The sequence below is a fragment of the Solenopsis invicta genome, chromosome 9, assembly GCF_016802725.1.
Source record: "Solenopsis invicta isolate M01_SB chromosome 9, UNIL_Sinv_3.0, whole genome shotgun sequence".
Taxonomy (NCBI): Eukaryota; Metazoa; Arthropoda; class Insecta; order Hymenoptera; family Formicidae; genus Solenopsis; species Solenopsis invicta.
Genome location: NC_052672.1, coordinates 4,766,027 through 4,791,630, shown reverse-complemented (window position 1 = coordinate 4,791,630; position 25,604 = coordinate 4,766,027). Strand labels below are relative to the sequence as shown.

The 25,604-nt window shown below is 29.4% G+C and overlaps 2 protein-coding genes across 3 annotated transcripts in view; one reads left to right on the top strand and one right to left on the bottom strand.

Moving 5' to 3' along the window:
- Positions 1 to 25,604, bottom strand: part of LOC105196179 (LHFPL tetraspan subfamily member 2a protein) — a 110,315-nt gene that overhangs the window by 41,242 nt on the left and 43,469 nt on the right. The gene's annotated exons all lie outside the window — the stretch shown is intronic.
- The window catches only part of LOC105196176 (pyruvate dehydrogenase (acetyl-transferring) kinase, mitochondrial), a 40,812-nt gene that overhangs the window by 8,081 nt on the left and 7,127 nt on the right, over positions 1 to 25,604 (top strand). For both annotated transcript variants that reach the window (XR_850741.2, XM_011161960.3), the window contains exons 2-4: positions 22,558 to 22,765; positions 23,774 to 23,958; positions 24,057 to 24,221. Coding sequence is in view for 1 of the 2 variants with exons in the window: in XM_011161960.3 (XP_011160262.1) it covers positions 22,558 to 22,765; positions 23,774 to 23,958; positions 24,057 to 24,221 (558 nt within the window). In the remaining variant the exon portion in view is untranslated. The remainder of the gene's footprint in view (positions 1 to 22,557; positions 22,766 to 23,773; positions 23,959 to 24,056; positions 24,222 to 25,604) is intronic.

The following is a 25,604-nucleotide window of genomic DNA, read 5'->3' as shown; positions in this document are numbered from 1 at the left end:
AAATTACGGTTTTTTTTTGTTAAAATTATTGTTTTCTACAATTATTTTTTATATATTTTTTACTTCATGGCTTTATTTTTTTTATTAAACAATACAGTTATGTTAACAAATGCCTGAGGCTGGACAAACTATTAAGTGAATACAAAAGCAAAAGCAAGATTTTTGATGATCCCGATCTAACCAATCTTCCTTAGCTATTATAATAAACAATATTAACAAATCAATCCATATGTGAAAGAAAGAAAAAGAAAAAAGTTATATGACCGCAAAAATATAGAATAACATTTAAATCAAGATAACATATACACAGATTAGAAGACAAAAAAACTAACATATAAAAATATTCAAAATAATTCTAACTCTTTATATTTATTTTTTAATATGTTTTTTACATTTGAAAGTTTGAAACAATCTTTTACTATAACAAATTTATTTTGATTTCTATCGTATTTGTGTAACGCTAACAAATCATGCTTAAAAACTAACTATTGAAGTATTATTAAATCACTTTCTTCTATTTTTGATTTTTTATTATTAAAACATTTCTTTTCCTTTAAGTTATTTAATGATAAAGATCTTTTCTCATTTTAGATTAGAGTGGGAACCCGAAAAAACCGTTAAACCGAAAATAAATTTGTCAGTTCAGTCATGATTCCGGTATTATAAACTTTATAGAATTTTGATACGGTTTAGGGTTTCGGTTCGACTAAAAAAAAGGTTATAGAACGTTTTTCGGTTCTGCCAATAACTGAATTTTTTCTCTTTAAAAGCCATTTTAATCGAAAAATTATTAATTTGCATACAAAGCCTCCGTAAGTCGAATAATTAACCCTCTTTTATTCGAAAACTTTGATAAGTCGAAACTTTTATAACGAAGGTTTTAGCTCTTCCCTTGATATTCGATTTATCGAAGTTCGACTGTAGTTTGAACATGTACCAGATTTTTTTGGACATCTGAGAAGATGTTCAGTGGATCATTTGTTTTGACTATTTGCCAATTTTTATTTTTTCGAAAATTTGTATGCTGAGGATGGCTCGACATATGGCCAAAACGTTCATGGAGATTAAATAAAATTAGCTGATAGGAGTCATAAAGAAGAATTATTGCGCATCGTTTATTGCGCGTATACTCTTATTTAAACCCCTTTATTTTAAAATAATTTACAAATTTAACTTTACCACGAATGACGTAAACAGTGAATTGAAGTTTTATCCAAGATACTGAATTAAATGAAATATCCGTTCATGTAATTCCGTTAAAAAAAAAAAAAAAATGTATTTAGATGTAAGATTCACATCTAAAGAATGTTCAACCCCTTCGCCTTGTACTGAATTAAAATCGCTGGTGTGTTGTATATTTGGAGAAAGTGATATATTTCTTCATTTTGATCACTGCTATTAACGATATTAAAGATCCGTTTCCTTGAGAAACCTAAAAAAAAAAGCGAAAATAGAGTAACCATGTATAAGTGCAGTATTATCCCATTTTGGAGTGCTGCCCACGACTTGGCAAGAGTTCGAATGATACGAGGAACAGGAGTGGACACATGCCTGGTGGAATTTGTACCCCGCAAACGGTGTCATCTTAAGATTACGCGTTCACGCCCACGTGTGTGCGTCTGACGCGCGTCCCGCGTTTCGCTGAAAATACACACTTCGTAAGGTACCGCGAAATTGATACATTTTCAAGGGCAAGGGTATCGTGAAAAGAATCTGTACCGACTATGTCTTTTTGTGATGTAAATGAGCCAAAGAAAATGGATTAAAAATTAATTATTGAAAATATGTTGCAAAATTAATTTAGAATTTAATTCAAATTACATAAATATTAACTGTTAACTCTGTGAATGTTATTGTTATTTTGAAGCTTATAATTTGCCATGTGTATAAAATGAAAGCTTGAATTCGTTTAATTTCGTCTTTGTTTTATTCGCAGGATATGTATTTCCTATCGTTATAACGTATATCAGTAATTATCTATAGATAATTATAGCGTGCTCAGAGCTGATCGATTCACGAGCGCACGCGATGATGGTGCTGCTTTGTACATAAACAATGCGCTCTCTTTTTCAGTTATCAAAGTCTGTTGTTCCTTTCGTTGAATCTTTAATAACATTGTGTGCGCTATCATTTTTTTTTCTTTGTTGTAAGCGCGTTATGGTTTTGTCGACCTATATATTTTGTTCACCATTATTAGAATTATGTATGTTCTCGAAATTTACCTCTCCAATGTGACTTGCATAGTGGTTGTTATAGTTTGTACGGGATATTTCGACATGAAAATGTTAAATCAATCCGCGGGAATGCAATACATACGCAATATAATGTTTCTTTTTGTTAAAACAGTTCATTACTCTTTCCCGCACGTATAGATTCGAGCGCGACACGGCCTCTCTAATTGATTTAATTTCAGTTACGTTGACATGTTTGTTTTGAACCCAGTTGTCGAGAACTCAGGGATCACTGATTCTATTAGTGATCATTTACTGTGTTTGCCTCATTGATAAAGCTTTGTCGATCGCAAAGTGCTATTTTAGCGAAGTATCCGAGAATTTCGTTTTAAAATTTTTTTTTAATTTTAATTTTTATTTCATCGGGTAAATAAACCTTTATTTTCTACAAATTAGTCGTTTTCGAATTTTATATTATTTAAACATGAAATATATTAAATTCAAAACAGGAAAAATTTGAATTTCTAACGCCAATTTAACGACACGTTTTTATTGGCCATGACGTTATACCTATGAGAGTAGAACTCTGGTCTTTTTAGTTGCACTTCTTGCACGATCCATCTGGATCCATCTTTTCTATTTTTCCTTTGACGTTGCAGAAAAGACAATTGTTACTCTTTTACAATACTCGGGTTATGTTCGAGTAGCGCGTACAATAAGGTATATTAATGTGTTTTTACAGTAGCTAGTATAGAAGTTACAACACCTCAGCCAATCAGACGAAAGCATATAAGTTATGACCACAAAACAGTTGCGCGTCTATATTTAAATAAGAATTTTTTTTTAAAGTAATGTTTCTCGTTAAATATTGATTTTGCGCGAATACAAAAAATAATTACTTGGAAAGTCATATATAAACTATTAAATAATTGTTTTAAAATTTATATTAAAACCGGATTCTATTTCGCGTGATTTAGAGGCGCGGTCAACTGATTTATTTAATTTTTCGAACACAGATAACAATTAAGGCCGTATTTTTTATTTCAACTGTTATACTCGTATTACCGATAGACGTACGCCGCTAATATTAAGCGATCATCTAGATTTAGATTTCCTTACCTTACACTTGCAATTGGAAAGCTTATCAAATTAAAGAAACGTGCTTTAACAAAATTTAAGACAGTCTCAATCTTTACGTCACCGGAATCGCTACAAAATTGCAGAATCTTGTTACAGCCGCTATTTGTAAAGAGAAGCAAGCTTTTCTATATCATCTATCGCGAGTCTGTAATCTTACCATGCTTGGTGGTCGCTCTTCTTCTTTCTCTCGAGACATCTCGGGTCAGCTTCTCAATTTTCTCCTTTCCTTTTTAACGATTATTTGGATTCTCCTCCATCCACCTATTCCTCTCAAACTCTCAATCATCTTCTAGTATCCAATCATGTAATTTATGATTCCATTCAATTTATTCCTATTACAATATCATATCTTCAAAAAGATCAAGCACTGATCTCAGTCGGTTCTTTTGATTGATCCAAACGCTTATTTCCGTTATCCCTCAGTGCCTTGATCTCCTCCTTTACATCTTTCTTCAATCAGTTCACATTTTTTTTTTTTTTTTTTGTTAATCAAGACCATATTCTTTACCTCATGGAAATGCTCAATTGTTATCTCACTATCCAAAATTCGTGATCCTATTTTTCTATCCTCTCTTCGACCTATTTTCTACCCTCTTTTTCTATCTAAACTCTTCGTATGTGCTTGTTTCTAACAGTTATACAACTTTTTCAGTAAAACAAATATTATTTGACATTCCAGTCTGGATTCTGTTCCATGAACAGTATTATATACATATATTATTATTTATATAATAGAGTATATAATCTCACTAATCATACGTTAATCTTTTTTTAGCGTAGAATTATTTTTTAAAAACCTAACAGTAATAAATGTTTCTTCGGCAACTTTTTAGTAACAAATGAGCGCTAATTTAGAAAAATTAATTACAATTGATTCTGCAGACTTTGTTCCGCTAATTTACAAGATGTCGTTTTCAATATAATATGCTCCCGCATAAATAAATGTCTACGTATTTACATTTTGATGAATTTGTAATAATAATATATTTCCATATATAAACACATCATTTATGTATTGCGTTAGTGTATTAACCTTTCATTAGAGATTTTTGTTATATGGTGAGGCAAAGATCAATACTGCAACTGCACAACACTCGTTATCGACATGAAATATTATTTATACGACAATTTTTTTTTTTTGTTCATTATACATTCGCGAGGAATGACAAGTTAGATTAAATGTATGACGTGATATATTTGACTTTCAAAGACGTGATTAAGATTGTCGGACAAATGGCGCTGATTAAAATTAGTGGGTACGAATACTATTCGCAAAAGAATATTTTGCACGCAACCGATACTTGAATATCTTTCATATTATTTTTAAATTGACCCAATTCTATGTTGCTCTGTAATAATTTTTTTTCAAAGATACTATATTACTAGGTTCTATGCTTAAAATCAAAGAGAAGAATAATTATTATTTGAAACAGGCGAGATCGCTAAAAATGGTATTTTAATGATATTTTAGCCTCGATAAAATTAAAGTAAAAGCAAAATCGGCAAGCTAAATCTCAATTTGTTTTTTGAAATTATGAAATGCAAAAGAAAATGTGACGCGTTTTATTATGAGCGAAAATATTATCAGCATTTGTTAATAACATTAATATTTAATTAGAGTTTAAATATTTATTATTTTAATATTTGAACATTTAGCATTATAAAAAAAGAATTATATGTATATGTATATTGTTAATTGTAATTGCTAATAAAATGATTACACGATAATTGTTAGTGGAAAGCCACCAATATCAATATAGATCCTAAAACGCCATCTTCTTATTTCTTTGAAAATAAAATTGTACTTTATTACTGATAAAAACATGATCTGGGCACACATTATGGAACTTTTCAGAATGGATTTCGTTTCCCCTAAAAAACACAATAAAAATTTAGAGAATAATTGGATCATTCCGACCAGTTTCATAGTATGTATCCTTTTTTGATCATGGATTCCCAAAGTATAAGTTGCATCCCATTAAAAGGTCATAAATCGATTTCTGATGAGTCGCGAAAAATTTTTCAGTGATCGGAATAAATCACATTATCTGATGATCAGCTAAAAATAAATTCTTAAAAAATGAAAACAAGTTTGTACGATTTTCTTTTGCAAATGGCAAATAGTTTAAACTTTAAACGATATTATTAATAAATCTAATATTAATATTAAATATTTTTTTTTAGGTCATTTTATATCTTTGTAGTGTCTTAAACCTATTTTATTTATATTTTCTTTTTTTTATTTTCTTATAATGGTTTAAACACAAAATCAAGGTGTAAACCGGCATAAACTGGTACATTTATTGATAAAATAGACTATGATAGTAAAAATCATAAAGGACAGAATAAAAAATCAATATCAGGAGATCTATTTATCATTGAAACACCTAATATAATCTTTATACATTGTCACGCTACATGCTGTGACTTGTGGACCACTATAAAGCATTTGTAGAAATCGATAAAATACGTTTTACATCTAAGTTAAAGCTTTCTCCAATAATGTACCTTAACTTGTACGAATGACTCATATAAAAAGGAAAGAAGAGGAAAATGTAGCTCTATTGCCCACTATGTTGATTTCGAGGCACATTTTGTCATTCATTTTTGTTTCTCTGACAAGAAACTTATTGGAAAGTTCGAAAAGCTATTATCAAAAGTGCTATATCACCTAATAAAAGATTTTCTATTTTATATTTATGTTTCCAAAATTTCATTTTTAGTTTTTGTTTAAGAAATATAATCTCGTAAGGCAAAGTGTGTCGGCATCGACGATCTTCCTCTACTTATTATTATTTTATCAAAAAATTTACTGTTTTGATTTCATATACCTCCAAAGCTAGTAAGAAGATTAGATCCCTGTGGATAAATAGTTTTTATCATAAATTTTAATTTTGAATTGTTCAACTCTGACAGTTTCGCAGATTTCTATTATTATTTACGTAAATTTCATAAAAAAAAATACACATACAGTTTATGAGATCGATTAAAATGCTAAACCAAAGTTTGCAGGAAAACTAGCAGGCTATATGCTTTGTCAACATAGACTAACAGTGAGGTATCGTTATAAAACTATAGTTGATGTCAAAATTAGTATTTATTTTTTTAGTAGAAAAATCTTTTCTGTATAAAATACTTTTCAAAATATTTTTAATTACTTTTATAGCTGAAGGTATTATCATCGATCTCGACATACAAAGAATCATTATCTTTATCGTGATTTTCATTTTCTTGAAGAAAGAGAAAGTGGCGTAGCGTACGTATTTCTGCAAATCGAAGATTCGTCTTCGGGAAGAGGATGAGTTGTAATCTAGTCGCAATAAACACCAAGATGAGAGACACTCGCATCTCCTTCCTACAAGAGATCAACGAGATGTCACGCGGTCCACGCGAGAACAGCTGTTAAATTTTATACCCATCTAACTTTAATGTATACACTGCACCAATCGCGATACGCACGCACGGTGATCCATGTGAAACCTGAGCGCTTATCACGCACCAGTCGTATCGGTTATCTTTCTACACCTCGTGTTTCGACATTTGCAAGTAAATGAATCCGCATAGCTTACATTTTTACAGACTATAGAGATTATTTACGATGACTGTATGTAAATTATTTAAATTTGACAGACAGCGATATAATAGTTTAACATAGCATTTTTTGAGACTTGACACGAAATTCTTACCAATTTGTTTTCACAGAATGCTCTGCATACACAGTAACAAACATTTTGTATTTAAAATGAGAAAAAAATTATGAAACTTGAAAATACAAGTACAAAACCCGATTTGCTAGCTAGAGTACGAGTTATCTTTTTTGTTTAAAAAAAAAGATAAATGTTAAAAGTCTGCGTAAATCTAAGGTTAGATTGCAAAACGTCCTTTCCGAAGAAAACTTTACTCGTAATACATAGTACACGTAACGTATACTGTATTATATGATTAAAATTTTCTTCGTAAAGGATGTTTTGGAAGGTAGTCAAGTCTCAAGTTCATGGAGCGATAGCATTGACAAGCTCTTTTTCTTTCTTGCTATTGCTGTATTTCTCCTATCATTTTATGTCTGTGAAGCCTATAATATTGCTACACCAATCTATTTAACGTAGAGGAGATCGGGGCTATTTGAAACATTTTTTTTTCTTTTGCGTCTCCTGAGTCTTATATTAAAAAAAAAAAAAATTGGACTAAAATAAAAAATAATGTGTCACCATATTAATAACTGTTAATTTTACTGAAGAAATATGCTCCCAAAATTTGTTTCTAAATTGTATCAGTGTTACATTTTTTCATGTTAATTTTTTACGTAATATTTGTACTTTTTAACATATCTATCTTGTATTAAATTAACACAAAAATTCGAATAGACTGTTTGGAATATGTTTTTTAACATTAATTTTCCAATTGTTTACTATTTACACGTGCAATAGGCTTTTATCTTTGAACATAGTGTATGATGTGTAAGAGAATCCAGTAATCCAGTTATTTGTCTACGTTAGTTTCTTGACTTCATAGATCATACCTGGAGCGCGTTTCGATTTCACTTTGCGGATGTGCGATATACTCACAGATATTTTGTCATATTTTGACTGTTATTTCTTGTTGCGATAATGCTAGTCGTTTTAAAGATGCAAACAAAGCATTACGCAATACCAGCTGTCAATCTTAAGACTATAACATATACAACATTGCCATAACTCCTTACGACACTACCCTATAAAAAGCACTATAATATTGTTTAATACGGAATAATTTTTCTGAAATATTATTTAATATTAATGATTATGGTTATATATCTATTCTTGATAATATGAGAAGTAATTAATATTATTTACTTCAATTTTTTAAATGGTCAGGAATATTATAACTTTTAAATATAATAATTGTAAAAATTATTAAATATTTTATACATGTATTTATATGAATATATATATATATATATATATATATATATATAATACATGTATATATATGATTTATATTAATTTTTAAATAAAAATAATATTTATAGAATATTTTCATCATATTTCATATTGGATATTGAAATAATATACCACGAATATTATATAAAGCGGACATGTAACATTAATACAATACTCCTATAATATTAAAATAATATTAAAAATATTCAATAATATATTCTTGGAATATTATTTTAATTTTCAATAACATTCTTATAATATTCTAGGAATATTGTAGTGCTTATTGGATATACATCATATGTAGCCAATAAAAATCGTAAAACGTAACCCACAAAAAAGGACGTAACCTAAGCAGTGATAAGTTTATTATTCGTCCTTTGTGCGTTATTTACAGCGGAAACCATACGCTCTTGCATACTTTTATAAACATATGCATAAGGAAATTGATCGATCCATTTTCTTTTGCATGTATTAATGGTTAACTACGTGTGCCATTTACGTCATACATGGCATAAGGACTGTTGTTGCACATAAATTTTCATAGCCACGAAATGTAAATTTGAACTGATAAGCCAATTAAAACATTACTTTACGTTTATATGCATAGAAATAATAGTAAACTTATCCATAAGAGAAATTGCAATCGTTGAAAGTTACACACGCACTTTCTGTAATTATAAGAGCGTACTGTAAGAATTAGCCAATCACAGTTGAGTTATCAAAAATAGAAAATTATTATTTTTAAACTCTCAACTCTGGCTTATTCTTAGAGTATGTATTCTTACGGTTACGGAAAGTGTACGCGGCAGTCCTAAATCGAAACTTCAATACTTCGAGATATCGTTTATTTTATTTAATAATTAAAAAGACAAAAGAGTAACGACGTTTATGTAGCTTAACGTTCCTGAACACGGAAGTGGTAAATCGACAAATGAGAAAAATCTTTTGTGCGCATTATGCAATTTCGTGGAATTCTCACGCGCGGCAGCGGTATTGTCGGCATTACGTCATTCGTAATGAGTAATGTCCACTTATTTGCTCTTTTTTTTTCTTAAAAAAAAACGGATAATTCGAATTTAATATGCTGCAGTCGTTGCGAAATTATGACACATAAAAGAATTTCAACAACAAAGTATAAGTAGTAAGAAGATCAACAGTTCGTATTTACTATTGCTTACGTTATGCCTGAAGTTCTTGGTTGGCTGATTCATTTACCGTATAATTACCGTCAAGTATGTATTTAAAATACTGATGTTTTAAATCTTGACGTTTATTGTGCTCTTTTTATTTGCGCAGAAAAGCTAGTAAATAAATCTATGTATCTGAGTAGTTTAGTAATATTCGTAAATATATTTATTATCTATTTATATTTATTTCCTCTTTCTTATTTTATTTTTGCCGAAATAAAACTGTTCATAACATGACACTACTAATACAGAATGATTTGGCATCACAACTAAAAAAAAAAATGGATTTGTTTGATTTTTGTAGGAATCGTTTCAATAAAATTAAATATGTAGGGGAGTTTGGGGAATTGTAAGCCGGGTTTTGTTTTTGAACGATAACTACCACAAGAATTGATATTTTACGCAAAGGTTGGATTCTCTTGTACACCTCAAAAGGCAACTACTGGTTTAAAAAGTTCATTGAAAGGCGTAACGGTTGTAAAATTTTGATATGCTTGAAAAAAAGTGTATTTTTTGAATTTTCAAAAATTTTGGGGAGTTGTGAGCCACGACTTAAAATGGAAGATAATGGCATATTTTGGTGATTATTCTCTATTTAAGTTGTAGAAAAAAAAATTAAGATAATTCTGATAAAAAAATAAAGTTTGTATAATCTGATTAGTTCGATTTGCAGTGAACATAGGTACAATAGCTGGTTTTTAAATTGGCACATTTCAAGTGCACAGTTCGATTGCATTCATTGCAATGTATGGAATTGTTTTTGTTCAATTTCTTCGGCATAGTACCTGTGCAGATGATGCAGAATAAACATTATCGTCTAATTACATTTTCTAAGGGAGATAACTTATTGTTAGGATGAAATAAATTTGAAGCTAGATTTTGAATCGTGTTGCACTTGTAATCTTAGTTTAAAGGTAAATCACAAACTTGGCTTTTATGATTTCGCTGAATGGTTTTACATACTATATATGTATATACGTTAGAATAATCATACTCGTAATCGTTTCGTACATTATCCGTATCGGAAATTGATGATAGAAATGATGCTTGATAAGTTTTTCGTGGAAAAGTTTTGCAAAAACATTGTTATCTGCAATTTTGCTTGATATGTATGATGACTAATATCAATTAATATTTCTTTGTGTGTGGGTTTTGAAACGCATGTCAGTGCAATAGCATTATCAGAACGATTACACCGTGTGACTTTAATCTTTTTTTAAGTTAAACTACAAACTGGACAAGATCATTCTTTTACGTTTTTGTCACTGTGAAGGAATCCGCAAACGAAATTGCTGTATCACGTCACATATTTAAGAAAATTGGACTTAAAGTTGTCAAAATGGCAACTTTTGGGTACTTTTGAGCTAAAATAGATGAAAAATGTAACGTGATATAACAGTTTTATTTACGGATTTGTTTCCAGTAATCTAAAGTCCATAAAACTCATGTATTATATTAAATGTTTTATGCAAGTTGAAATTTATAATTATAATTGAAAAAAAGAAAAGAGTCGGTTGACGTAATTTATATACTCACTTGCACATAACGATTTTTGAAATCGCCGATTACGAACGTATGGTCAAAATTGTCAAATATAATTTTTTTGAACAATGATGATTTAAACAATATATGAAAAATTTGATTTTAATAATAAAATCTAATAACATCATTGAATTTTATGAAAAAAAATACATAAAATACTGCATTACTTTTCCACCATCTTATTTGTGAAACAATGTTTATATTTGAAATATTTATATATTACATATTATATGTTATATGTTATGTATTATTTTTTAGACAATTTTTACCATAGATTTATAATCAACAAATCATGTAGGTGATTATAAGTACAAACGGACTATTATCTCTCTTTCTTTTAATCTATAACTTTAAAGTTTGCATAAAGTATTTAATATAATACGTGAATTTTATAGATTTTAGATCGCTGAAAATAAATCCATAAATAAAATTTTTTTTCTACGTCACATTTTTGAGCTATTTCAACATTCAATTATTTTTTCTGGATTTTAGTCTAAAATTTGTACTGAATTTTTTTATTCTTATCATGACGATTCTGTTGAAAAATTCCAAGTGGAAATTCATGAGTATTTTTGAGAATCCATATGGGACATTCCAAGTCTACATTAGGTATTATATTTCATTTTGAGGATTTTTCGACTTAAAAATACATTTATTTATTTATAATATTTATATATAAAAATAACATATTTCAAATTTCAATCAAAATGTTTTCCATTTCAATTAAATGTTCACTTGCTACAATTTTTTCCACCTTTCTCGCTGTAAGTAGATTCCATAAAAAAGACTTATCTCGTTTCGTGTTCAATAAATGGAATATTTTTTTCAAATTTGTCACTCAAACAGATAAGTTGCTGCTAGTAACGTTTGGCATTGATAGTAACGTTCTTGCAATTTGTAGTATACCTTCATATTCATCAACATAATAAGATCTTAGCCGGGATGTTTTCGATCACAAAGATCAAAATCATCACTCCATAATCTCTGATACTATTTCTTACATTTGTCACTGCACCTTTGTTCAAAGCAGTACAAATCATTCTTACGTTTTTGGTAGCATTTTTTTTAAATTGAAATATGAAAAGAATAAAATGTTGTTTAAAATCTTTTCGGAGACCATCGTGTAATAAGCGTTAAATAATTGTTAATAACATTTAATAAATGTTTTTATACATCATTGAAACGTATTGATTAAACGTTTATTAAACTTAAATTGCATATTTGGGTATATATGTATACACGGACAGTAATATGTTCATGCTCTCAATATTCTAAATTCTAATAAACAAACGAATTTGTTCTAGAAAATGATAAGTTTCTTCGCTTACATTGCAATTGACGGTGCAAAACAACGTTGTAAATACAGATATATTGATACGGAGTCTGATAATAAAATAAATAGAATGATAATAAACGCGTGCTTATCATTTTAGAAGGTTGCGCTAACATACACTGTGAGTTCTAATTTTGTATGCTACTGTGACGTCTACCGCAATGACGTAAAAATGAAGCGAAGCAACTTTCGCTGCTATACAGGGTATTCAATAATGGTTGTATCCACGTTTTACCATAAGAGCGCGCCTTAACCATACCTTACCGACTACACTCCATGTAATTTATATGGAGTAAAGTCGGTAAGTCATCTCTTATGGTAAAATGTGGATACAATCATTATCGAACACTCTGTATATTAGCATGAAGAATTAACTATTTGCATTCATGTTATAATTGTTTTTTCAGTAATACTGTATTTTACGCATGCATAGATAATCCAACGTTTTAAAAGTCAATTTATCACAAATGTATTTATGTCATTGAGTGTAATTTACTTGAACATAAATCTATTTTTGTGTTATTCCAAATGTCTTTCGAGCGAGTTATTTTGAACCTAAGAAACATCTTAGTAAAAAATATTTCCATGGCATATTCTTTTTATTAAGATTTTGCACAGAGATTATGAAAGATAAGATTATTAATACATGACGCACTTTTTTTCTGAACTTATGTACATGGCACTAATTTTCATCACTTTTACAAATATATAAAAATTATTACCCTGGAAAAAAATTTATATATATATATATATATATATATATATATATATGGTTTTTATATAAAATTATATATAAATACATATAATTATATAAATATATTATATACAATATAATTATATATAATTATTTAAATATATATAATTATGCGTTATTTTATATATAATTATGTACATTATGTATAAAAAATCGGAAAGTGCCTCTTATATATAAATTTGTAGAAAGTATTCAAATAAATTGTATGTAAATATTATAATTAAATAATCGACAAGATATTTCAAAGAAAAGAAATGAGAGAGCAGGATACAAATGTTCCAAGGTGTGTGTTAAATATTAAAGGAAAAATGATTTATTTTTCACAAATTTTTAAAACGCGAGTTATTGAATCTCAAATGTGTTAATTTTAATTGCACTTTTTCTGTATCCGAGGTAAAAATAGAATATAGTATTTAGAACTAGGAAAGAAAACAAAAAAATAGAATAGTTTATATCTATGAGAAATATAACTGATTGAATAAATTTAGGATTTTGCGTACAAGTTTTGCGAATTACTTGGCGTAATTGACGTATATTCTGTACCACGTCAGGAACCAAAAAACGTAGATTTGGCAGACTGAGTATCGCCAGTTATAGGTGTGAGTATTAAGAACAAAGTCCAAAAGTTAGAAGGCTCGTCCGTTTCAAGTTGCCGTCACACAAACAGTAAACAATTGATTTCGTTTGACGTCATTTTCGATTATCTGTGAGATTTTGAGGTGACGGTTTTATGTTTATTTTTTCAGTGGTTATCGACGCACATGTGTGCGCATGTATATAGATGTGTGTATATATATTAGGAAGACCAAAAAATAATGTTTCTATAAATAATAAACGATGCATACTTTGTTAATATAATTTATTACTTATTTAATAATATAATCTATAATTATAGATTATATTATTAAATAAATAATTATAGTAATAAATTATAATTTTTTGTGATGGTCATCCACTTATCTATTAATTTTTTAATTACTTTGTTGAAGAAGCTTGACTTTGACTTTAGTTTCAATTAAAAAACTTTAACGATATTCAGTAAATATTTTACAACATGTGTATAACATGTGTAAAACAACAGATATCATACGTGCTATCAATTTGACATTATATTGCGGGCACAATACTGTATATGAAATGGTGAGCTTGTCGCGTGTCGTTATTTTTATTATCAACATGACACGTTGTTATTAATTCTGAATTTTTCCTCATGAAATATTATAAATTGATGTCTATTTGCCTTCATATTGCTAACTCAATTTGCATATAAGATTCTGATTCAGCAAATTGACATCAATTTTTTACAACAACTCTTGCAGTTCATTAGTTTATGCTAAATGACGCTTGGCTATCTGAGTGGCAGTGAATTTCGAAACTCAATCCCATTATTATCGCTTTGAGAAATTCTCTCAGGCCCGATTTTTCATTATCTTACTTATGATTAAACTTAACTTATGAATAAATTTAATCTGATGTTTTATCCAACGAGCTTCACCTATGGCATCATCATGGGAAAATCTACAGGGTGTCAAAAAATAACCTTCCATGCTCTCGTGGGTTGATAGAGCAAGTCACACTGAGAAGAAAAGTCTTTTACCATTTTTCATTATTTGCAATAGTTACCGAGATAAAAATTAATAAAGCCAGAGTCAATCGCGGGTGGCGGGGCGGTAAGGAGAGAGAAACAGCATTGTCTACCGGCCAGCGCGTTGGCGCTCGGCTGCCACACGTGAAGCCGCGCACGTACGCGTCTCGAACTTTATTAATTTTTATTTCGGTAATTATTGCGAATAATGAAAAATGGTAAAGGATTTTTCTTCTCAGTATGACTTGTTTTATTAACCCACGAGAGCATGAAAGGTTATTTTCTGACACCCTGTATAATATACTAACGTAAACTATAGATTTTTAGTATTTGCAGTGTTCCTAGAGTTTGGCCTATTGTTTCTTATTTTCAATTAGTTTGATGAAAAATAAACCAATCAATGACTACTGACAATGAGTGTGAACAAAAACACGTGTATCAAGTATGCTTATAACTTTGTATGACATTCTTATTAGCGTGAAAACCATTTTATTATTAGCATCAAAGTTATAGATTACTTTTGTATTTGCTAGATGAGTACTGGGTGTTGATGTCATGGAGTGTGTATCTGAAGCTCATGCAAAAAAAAATTTGTGTGCGATTTTTATATGGATCCATAACTTTATTTTCTAATATTGATATTTTTCACAGAGATTGAGACGACAATTTTGGTATTTTGGTATTTTCACGAATAAATATTATCTGAACATATTATATAAGAACTGATTCATGAATTTTTCAACTTTTTTTTCTATTTAAAAGAATGATCAAATTTGAACCTTTTTGACTTTTTGAACACTCGAAACACTTTTGTTAGAAAATGGAAAAATGGATGTTATCACGTTTTAATTTTTTACGTCATTTATTTACATTTTCAAAATTTTGATAATAGAGTTGAATGAATTTTTATAAATTTTTGCGTTTATCAGTTTTTAAGCACAAATTAAAATATCTCGGGGAGATAAAGCTAAATAATTTTGGGACAAATAAAATACACTATAGATCTTCATATTTTTCTCTAATTTTTCTTAAAAGTTCAGGGAGCAATTTCATGATAATAACAAAACCCAAATTTTGGAGAAAATCTTTCAATCTGGTAACTCTAATTTTTTCATTGAAAATACATTATACAAACTTGCGTTTGCAGAAACAATTGTTAAAGTCAATTTATTTGTTGCCAGAAAGTTTTTTATTGGTTAATGTCAAACAATAACGAATAATAATGTATGTAATGTGTTTACAATTCGCATATTTAATGATCGCTATTTCTATGCGAACAAAGTGATATTTTTATCTGCTGTTCCGTTTGGTCTACTGTCTACTGCATCATGATGACTCAGAATAAAGAGCGATGAGACATTTATTTTATTTTTCGTAAACAGATTATGACGGTTAAAAAAGAACGCGCATGTCGTTGTCCAATATTATTTTTTAAAGCGAGAGATCTATAATATCTACAATGATGTCACGCTCATATTTATCCGTGTGAAATTAGATATACGTAAATGAAATTAGACACGTATGCTCTCGAGTAATGCGCTTTGTGTACCATTTTCAGTGCGTTTAATAATGTTGAATTCTTCGTATCTTCAAAAGTTCAGTTCAATTGTTTTTGATCCAGTTATTTCAAAATTTATCATTATTTATATTATTAATCAAGAAATCAATGAGGCGAAGGGAGGAAGGAGGGGGGGGGGAATAAGATGACGAACTGTTAATTTTTCCATGTTAATAATAAATGTCGGACCGCTGCTTAATTCATTAAAGACTTTAGAAAATAATAAATAATCTGTGATAGTTTGGTTTCAATCTGTCCATAGGAGTGAATAATACAATAAGAAATGTGTTTTGGAAGCACTGGTATTTAATTTTGTTTGTTTATACGATTTTATTCTTTGTAATAATTATATGTCCGTGATCTTAATTTTAGTTCAAATATAGAGTATTATATAATTTTTTTTAAATGTAATTTTTAGTTTTGTTCCATTTAAGAAAATAAGGCTAATAGTAAGCACGCTTTTGTGTGATACGATCTGATTCTAGAGAAGAAGGGAGTAATATATTATTGCGTGCCCGCCCTGAGGAAGCGACTATTATCGATTCGCGCATATCGATTGCCTCGCGCGAATCGATAATAGTCACTTCCTCAGGGCGGGCAACAATATGTATAACATCCATTTCCATTTTATTGAATAGTTTTGTTAATAAATATTTTATGTTGAAACGATTATATTCGTTAAAGTATTATTTAACAAATTCTAGACTCAAAGTATGAAATATTTATTACTTGTGATGTAATTTATAAAAATATGACGCATAGCATAATCGATGGAAGAGAAAAAATGGTCGTAATTTGGTTAGCTTAAAAATAAATTTAAAAATTCAATTTAGTTTAAAAACGGTATTTCGTTACACAATTATATTTATATTTTTAATTTTCCACCATTTAGAATTTTTCTGCATTCAGAAAAATTAGAGATGTCAGAATATAATATCATTTAATATGTATTAAACAACAGACATAAAATGATATCTCCGAGGGGAAATTCACAGCCGGCATTGGTGTACAAAATTTCGGCAGTGGACTGCCGAAAAAAGTAAGCAGTGACCTATAATATTGACGGCATTGTCGTCAGTGGTTGGGGAGTGGTGAGCTCACTTCAGAGTCGGTTTTTCGATCATGGGGTTGAGCACAAAAATTTTTTCTTGCATATTCCGAAAGTACATAAATAAAAGAATATTTTAAGCCTATAATCAATTTCATAATTGCTTTCTTTCTGGTAGTTTACTCTTGTACCTGAACGGTGGGGTGCTCACTTCAGGATCGGTTTTTCGATCACGTGGTTGAGCACAAAAATCTGGTCTTGCATATTTCGAAAGCGCATAAATAGGAGAATATTTTAAGCCTATAATCAGTTTCAGAATTGCTTTCTTTCTGGTACTTTACTCTTGTACCGTTAATGTGTATTCGTACTTTCGGGACGATTTTCTGGTCGAAGAGATTGAGTACGAACATTTATTTATATATCGTTGGAAAGCACATAAAAAGCACTTAATTCTAGTGTATTTATTTTTTTATTTTATTAATTATTTATATGAGTTGGTGCTGGCTTAACGTTAAGCTGGCACCCCCACCTTCAATCTCATTTTCCTGCTAAACCGCTCGAGCACAAAAATTTCAAATAGGGTACATAATTAGCACATAAAAAGCACTTAATTTTGGCATAAGTGGCGTTTCGATTTTTTGTGGTGGGGGTGCTAACTTAACATTGTTATTTTTAGTATTCTATTGTTTGAAGTTAGGTATACCTATGCATAAGACATCACATAATAATGTGCAATTACAGTAAAATGTATAGAATTTTTAAAGAAGAATGTTTAAAATTTATTTTGATTACAAACAAATACAATATCAAGGTCATTATTTTGATTATTTTTATTATTATTTTTAGTGTTCCATTGTTTGAAGTTATATGCATAAGACAGCACATAATAATGTGCAATTACATTAAAATGTATAGATACAGTTCGTAAATAAAATTTTTGGAAGTTTTTTGTATAATTGTGTAGAATACTTCGGGAAAGCTTTAGAATTCTTGTGCAGGCATTGGCGTATGATAATGGGCACGCGGTAGTGTTCATAATTGCATGGCATTACCTTAATTTTAATATAGGATTGACGGCATTGTAGGCATTGACTAACAATAAGCATTGTCGGCAGTGTACAAAAATGTCGGCAGTGTTTTACAGCAATGCCAAAAATCGGCATTGGTGTACAAAATTTTGGGTTGTGAATTCCCCCTCGGATATCTCTAATATTTCTGAACATAGTCCTCTCAAGTGGCAATCGATTTATTAAAGAAATATTTCGATATGAAAGTTTCGCTAGAAAAGACAAATTAACAAAATCCCATGTTATTGTTTAACTTTGCATAACAGCCAAATAAAGAGTTATATATTTAATTCAGGAACGTTTGCACTACATAAAGTCAGATTTGGACATCCAACGGATGTCCATATGATGATTGGGTATATGTAATAGATACAAGAACAAAGTTTTTAGCATTGATTAACATTTTGAGAATTTATTTAGAAAATATTATGAAACCTTTGGATTTGTTTGTGTTTCCCCTATGGAAATTTTATATTCCCTATTTATGTTTATATTTCTCACTTTTTATTTGATTCTTGCCGAAACAAGATTGTTTACAATGTAACGCTATGATAGAAAATGATTTGGCACTAATCCAATTTTTTTTATTTATTTAAATAGACTTGTTTTTGTAGAAAGCCTTTCATTAGTATCAGCAATCAACGAATTGATCAATATCGAATTGACGATGTTCACATTTTTAGCAAACAATTTATATAATATAATATAATTTAATTATTTCCAATATAATTTCTTATTTAATTTCAAATAGTTCAAATCACACATGGATAACAATATTCTAGAGTTTATAAAATAATTCGAAATTGCTATTCTGTGAAGTTTCTTTAATATATTTGTAAAGCGGAAATTTATACCGAGATCTTTCGATATTTAGATATGGGGGAGGGGATAATTGCCATTATTTGATTTGTCGTTCGCAATTAAACTCGAGGATTTTAAAATAATTAGATTGCACGATATTGGAAAGTTTGGATATAAATGATGTTCGATAATGTTCAATAAATATGCGAACGTCAAGACTGGCGGTGCTTGAGAGAAGCAGATGCATAGAATTTTCCGCTTATCCATTTTTATTAAATAGAATTTTATACAAAAGTAATGAAGTGGTTCAGCTAATCTTCGTCTGGCAGGTAGAGGTATTTAATTTCTTGGCAATTGTTCGGTTGATTGCTCTTAGAATTGATAGCGGGAGTTAGAGTCACGATTTTTTTTTCGGGAAATTGAATTTCATGAAGATCTAATTTCGTGTATAAGTACTTACACAACACTCTCAATAAATACGAAACTTGCAAAAATTGTGCGGTTTTTTTTAAAAGGTACGGCGATTTTACGATTGCTTTGTATCGTTACTTTGTAACGTCGCATGTTTGTGTCTATTCAAGTGATCTCCATTTTCTTCATTCAAATGACTTGAAATTAAGTAACTGTAAAACAAAAGTGTTTTTCATCTTAATATGATTAATTAATATAAATATGAGAACAAGTAAATTTGGTATTGAAATAATAACGCATCTTGTATCTTTTAATAAGACTGATTAAAGTTGTGCAGAAATTCGTACAGTTATCATTGTTGTCTCTTTAATACTACCAACTTTTCCATTGATTACATTCCGCGTAATAAACAATCGTTATCAGCCCCCAAGGAGAGAATTGGCGAATATGCTGATTTTTGCTGGATAAATTTTCATGAAAAATGAATAATTGCGTGATATATAAATTTATTTAAACGTTTAATAAATATCTATTTAATATTTATTAAGTTGTTGAAATAGGTATTATAAAGTCTTATAAAATGTGTTTATAATATTTATTAGTTTCAAAAAGTGTTAAATTTTAAACGTTTATTGTTTAGGTTGAATATTTAAAATGCATTTTTTAACGTTTAATAAACATATTTTGAGCTTAACAATATTGTTTAAATACAGAAAATCCGTATAAATTGTGCTTCGTATAACTTATTTGTGTTTGGATATATTAGTTTCTCATCAAAACGCTTTGCTAACTCGTTTAAGTTTAGAAACATGAGATGCGATTTAAAAATCTATTTGACGACCAATAAAAACAAATGTTTTATTAATGATTATGGAGCTTATTTGCATTTAAATAGATCTTTAGCAAATTTCCAATGCATGTTATAATCTTTCAACGTTGCAATGGATTTAGATAAAGCAATTTTTCAAACTCGTGTTGGCCGAGAATTTCGCGTCGACAGTGGCGACGTAGTATTGCGGAAAAAGTTAGAACCAATAGATGTGAAACGTAACATGTTGACAATAAAATTTGTTTTGCATGTTATTTCGTTAATATGTGTTTTATTGTGAAAATGTGACTTGTTTCATATTTATTAAATTCGTAACAATAGGCCACAAGTGAAGTTATAATACCTTTAAATTTTATATTTAAAAATATATTTTTCATACTTTTCAACAGCTGTCCATGTGTTTTCCTGCCTGAATAGGCTTTATTTCACGTGCTTTTTACGACAATTTTTTAACTATCAAGAAGGTAAAGGAGAATTAAGGCCCATTTTTACAAGTATATTAGAGTGTTCCCATTATTTTGTTTTATCCATTCCTTTTATTTACAAATAGCATGCAAGAAACTTTTACGTGTGATTTCTTGCTTAGACGTCACGATTTCAATATGACTACTCAGGAACCTTAAGTAACAACCTTCTCGCGTTGCATGCTTACCAGGTCGAAGTTTATTTTCAGAGCATGCTATTGTACTCAACTCGGGGACATATCCCAACATATACATACATAATTAGATTTTTACTCCGATAAGAGAAGATAAGGGATCGATTTATTGATGTTTATTATTCTTGCTTTGGAATAACAAAATGTCTCAAATGTGCATTTGAAATCATATAGAAAAATTGCTAATAGGTTACTGAAATTTGCACCTTTTCGATATATTATGAAAAAGTTATTGAAATGATTGTAATTATTTCAAAATATTGTTGCCTGGGAAAAAATTTTTCATATACCTATGATTATATATAATTATATATATTTTAATATATACGTATGGACGTATTTGATATATAATTATATATAAAAAATTTTTGTTGTTGACCGTAATCCTTTTAATATAAAAAATATTTGTAAAATACTTTGATTTTATTTTTTAATAAAATAAAAACAAAAATTTTCTGATTTACTAGCTAAAATTATATAAGAAAATAATTAATTTTTAAAACAAAAAAATTGTGTTTTTAAAGTACAGAATTTATATTTTAAAGCAGAGAATATGTGCAGGGTAAAACAAGACCTACATAAAACAAGATTGTACTGTTCCTCCTGAAGGTCAAATGGGTTTGTGACTTTTCACGCGAAGCGTGGCCTCCTCCCTCTGGTTATAGGGCAAAACGAAGTCTATAATTGTACTGTTCCACATGAGTTTGTAATTTTCCACTTCAAAAATAGTCAATATATGAATATATTTTATATATACATATATTGGCTATTACTTTCATAAAAATCCCCTATATTATGTAATTATAGAGAATCTTTTTATGATTATAATTTTTTAATGGATAACAAGCGATTGCTAAAACTTCCGTGCGTTCCAAAGTTCTATTTGTCGGGTAAAATTTTGGGATGCCTCTCTGAAGGTCACTCAAGGTCATGACCTTGACAAGATACGTCAAGATCACGGTCATCGAAGGAATCTCCCCCAATAGGAATTTTATTTAATTTTTTGCTTTACATATCAAAGTAAAAAATAAAAATAGCAAACATCATGCTTCACTTGTTTAAACAGCTTCGCTGGTTCAATTGAGTCACTGTTGACACATTGATATATAAGGATGTCATTTATATCAAAGCGCGCGAAATCCTTTTTATAATATAAATAGATGAAATCTGTTTTGATGAGTACGAATATTGTAATTGTAGTATCTCTCTCTTCTTTCATCTTGATGACTGTTTAATGTCAAATTTACTGAATGCTTAATGCAAAATTTCATTAATTGACAAAAAAATAATATTGATCGGACAGAAGACGAAATCTCTCTTTCGCATAAAATGCGTGATTATTAAAATTGTATTTTTCTCAAATTAAGATGTATATTTAAATTTTATTTTTATATTAGAGTCTGCCAGAAGAATAATGATTTTTCGTTATTCTATAAAATGCTCTAATATCGATTAATACCTAATGATTTGAAAATTAATTAATTACGGCTTTATGATCATAATTGTGATCATAATTGTAATTGTAATTGCAATTATATCGTGTATGTTTTTCAGGTTTAAGCGCCTGTGAGAGGAAATCCTTCATATTTCTGAGGAAAGAGCTGCCAGTACGACTTGCCAACATTATGAAAGAGATCCATTTATTACCGGAAAACTTGCTGAAAATGCCTAGTGTGGGTATTGTGAATAACTTGTATATCACATCCTTCGAAGAAATAATACACTTTGAAAAAGTCGATGTCAACGAGACCACCTTAGACAAGTGAGTATATGAATCAAGCATGCTTTTAGACAAATTGCTGTTAATGTAAGGCACCGGTTTCACTCGCAACGGATTTGTGGAGTGTGCTTTGCTGCACCACTGTGCGGAACTGCGATATCATTGCAATACGGAAACTTTGCGGCAGGAGTAATTTGCGTGTAGCCGATTGTGTTTAATGGATCATTCGCAAGGATGTATTCCAAGTGTCATGCAGCCAATCCATTTGCGATCATGTTTCGACGCATGAAATTTCGGGAGTGTTTATCATATCTCATTCTCTTTCGTTCTCTAGAAGTCGTGCGGTTGACACAAAGATTTAAATCGCAAAGTCAAAATAATTTAAAACACTATAATAAAAACGGGAGTTTTCGTTAAAAATTGAAAAGTAACTTGCTCTGGCCTCGGTGGTGCCATTCAATGCCAAACTGATAAAAACAGTAGACATTTTTGAACCTTACAACTTCTTTCTCAAACATTTTTTCGTATTTTTTGAGATATTGACCTAAGACGATTAAAATATCACCATATTTGAGATTTGTTCTTGCTTATCGCAAAGATTGGGCTTATAAATATGAATTTCTCATTTTGGTCATCCAAATGACGGATCTATGTATATATTGCCAACAGTTATTAATAGCAAGATAGCAACTTTAAAGTTAACACACGCTGTTAGCAATACAATAGCATTGTGTGACATAAATTATTATGACAATATAATAGCAACAGCATAAATTTAAATAATGATTTTAAAATTGCTGGTAAGTTGCTGGCACGTTGTTACTCAAAGTTGTAATGGTATCAATTTGCCAACAAATACAGGCTCAATATTGCTACTTACATTATGGCAGCAACAATACATGTTATAATTGTGAGCAACATGCCAACAGCAATATAGATATATTGCTCTTTGGATAATTATTAATCGATAAATTGATTGAATTTTGTCCAACACTGTTGCACATTATTCGCAGCACAAATTATTATACGGAAATCTCGGATTTTTTATAGATTCTGCCAAGCTTTAATAAAGATACGGAATAGGCATACCGATGTCGTTCAAACAATGGCGCAGGGTGTTTTGGAGTTGAAGGAATCCCACGATGTGGATGTTCAGACTGAGAACAGCATTCAGTATTTCCTGGACAGATTTTTCATGTCCCGCATTTCCATTCGTATGCTGATCAATCAACATAGTAAGTTTGTTGAACATTTTATAAATAAGCTTTATGAGTTACGTATTTGTTACACATTATCGCTACATTTATTGACACTTCTTTCCATTGTGTTTCAGCGCTCCTTTTTGGTGGGCAATTAAACGGGCACAGTAGACACGTAGGATGTATAGATCCGTCTTGTGATGTGATCAGCGTCATTAAAGACGCTTATGAGAACGCACGATTTTTGTGTGACCAATATTATTTGGCTAGTCCGGAATTAAAGGTCAAACAGCATAACGGCAAGTTTGAACAAAGTTGATTATATTAGTGTTAGTAAGTAATTTGAGACAAATAATTTTCTATAGAGGTAGACCAAGTACAATTTTTCAATCATCATTTTCATCGTTATTATTTATACTTGCCATTATTTCTATATACATATGCATATGTATATTTTTCATAAATAAAAAATTACGATTATGCATTGTACTTTTACTATTCAATAAGAATATTAAGAAGAGCGGAATTTAATGTCGTTATAATTTTTATAAATAATGACCATTATATCATTTTGTTAACATATAATTTATTTTTTATTTAATAATATAATCACCATTATTTTCTATAATAAGAAATTGTTTATTTATTAATTTTTTAATTTCTTTTTTGAAGAAGTTAACTGATTTTGATTCTGTAACATGACAATATCCGACCACATATAGCAAAACAGGCGGAACAAAGAATTGAAGAATTAGGGTAAAAAATATCTCTCTTATGCACCGTATTCGTCCCATTGAGCTATTACTTTTTTTAATTATTGGAGTATTTCTTATGAAGAAAAAATTCTGTAACAGCAAATTATGTTTGAAACTCCATATTTTTCGAATCGGAGCAAGTTAGCTTCTTTGAGAAAGGAATTAAAGAATTAATAAATATGTGATATCATAGAAAATTATGACAAGTATACATTATTAAATAAGTAATTATATGAACACAACTACATATTGTGTACATCATTTATAAAAATGATATTATTTTTTAGTTCTCCTAATAATAAAGGTTATAAAAAATGATAAATACAAAAATGGTTTGAAGAATAACTTGGATATTCATGAACAACAACTGTATATGTGGTTATATGTGTAATTCTCTTCCTTTCAATAACCTTTACGAAGTTTCAAATCATTTTGCCATTAATTTTTTATTTGCCAGTTATTTCAATACAAGCATTTTGAGTGATAGTGTAAAATGGATAAAATTGAAATTCGAGGTGATTCAATTATTTTTTCTTTTTGAAAGAGAAAACAGAAAGAAATTCATGAAAAAATTTGACTTCGGATAAACGAATTCAAATGTGACAAAACAAGCAGTGAAGATGCATTGTGTTCTGGAAGTTCGATAACAGTTGTCACGCCAGTAACTATCGATAATGTCCATGATATGGTTTTGTCAAGTAAATGAAAGTGTACGAAATAGCAAAAGCCATCTCAACTATGTAAATTTATTTTATTTTGCACAATAAATATGAAAAAAATTCCGCAAAATGAGTGCCACATTTGTTTATAGAAGAGTAAAAGCGAGTTTATGTGCGAACATCAATCAACTATTTGGAGGTGTTTAAGAATAATTTAACGGATTTCGTTTACGATTATGAATGAAACTTTGATTCGCCATTACACATG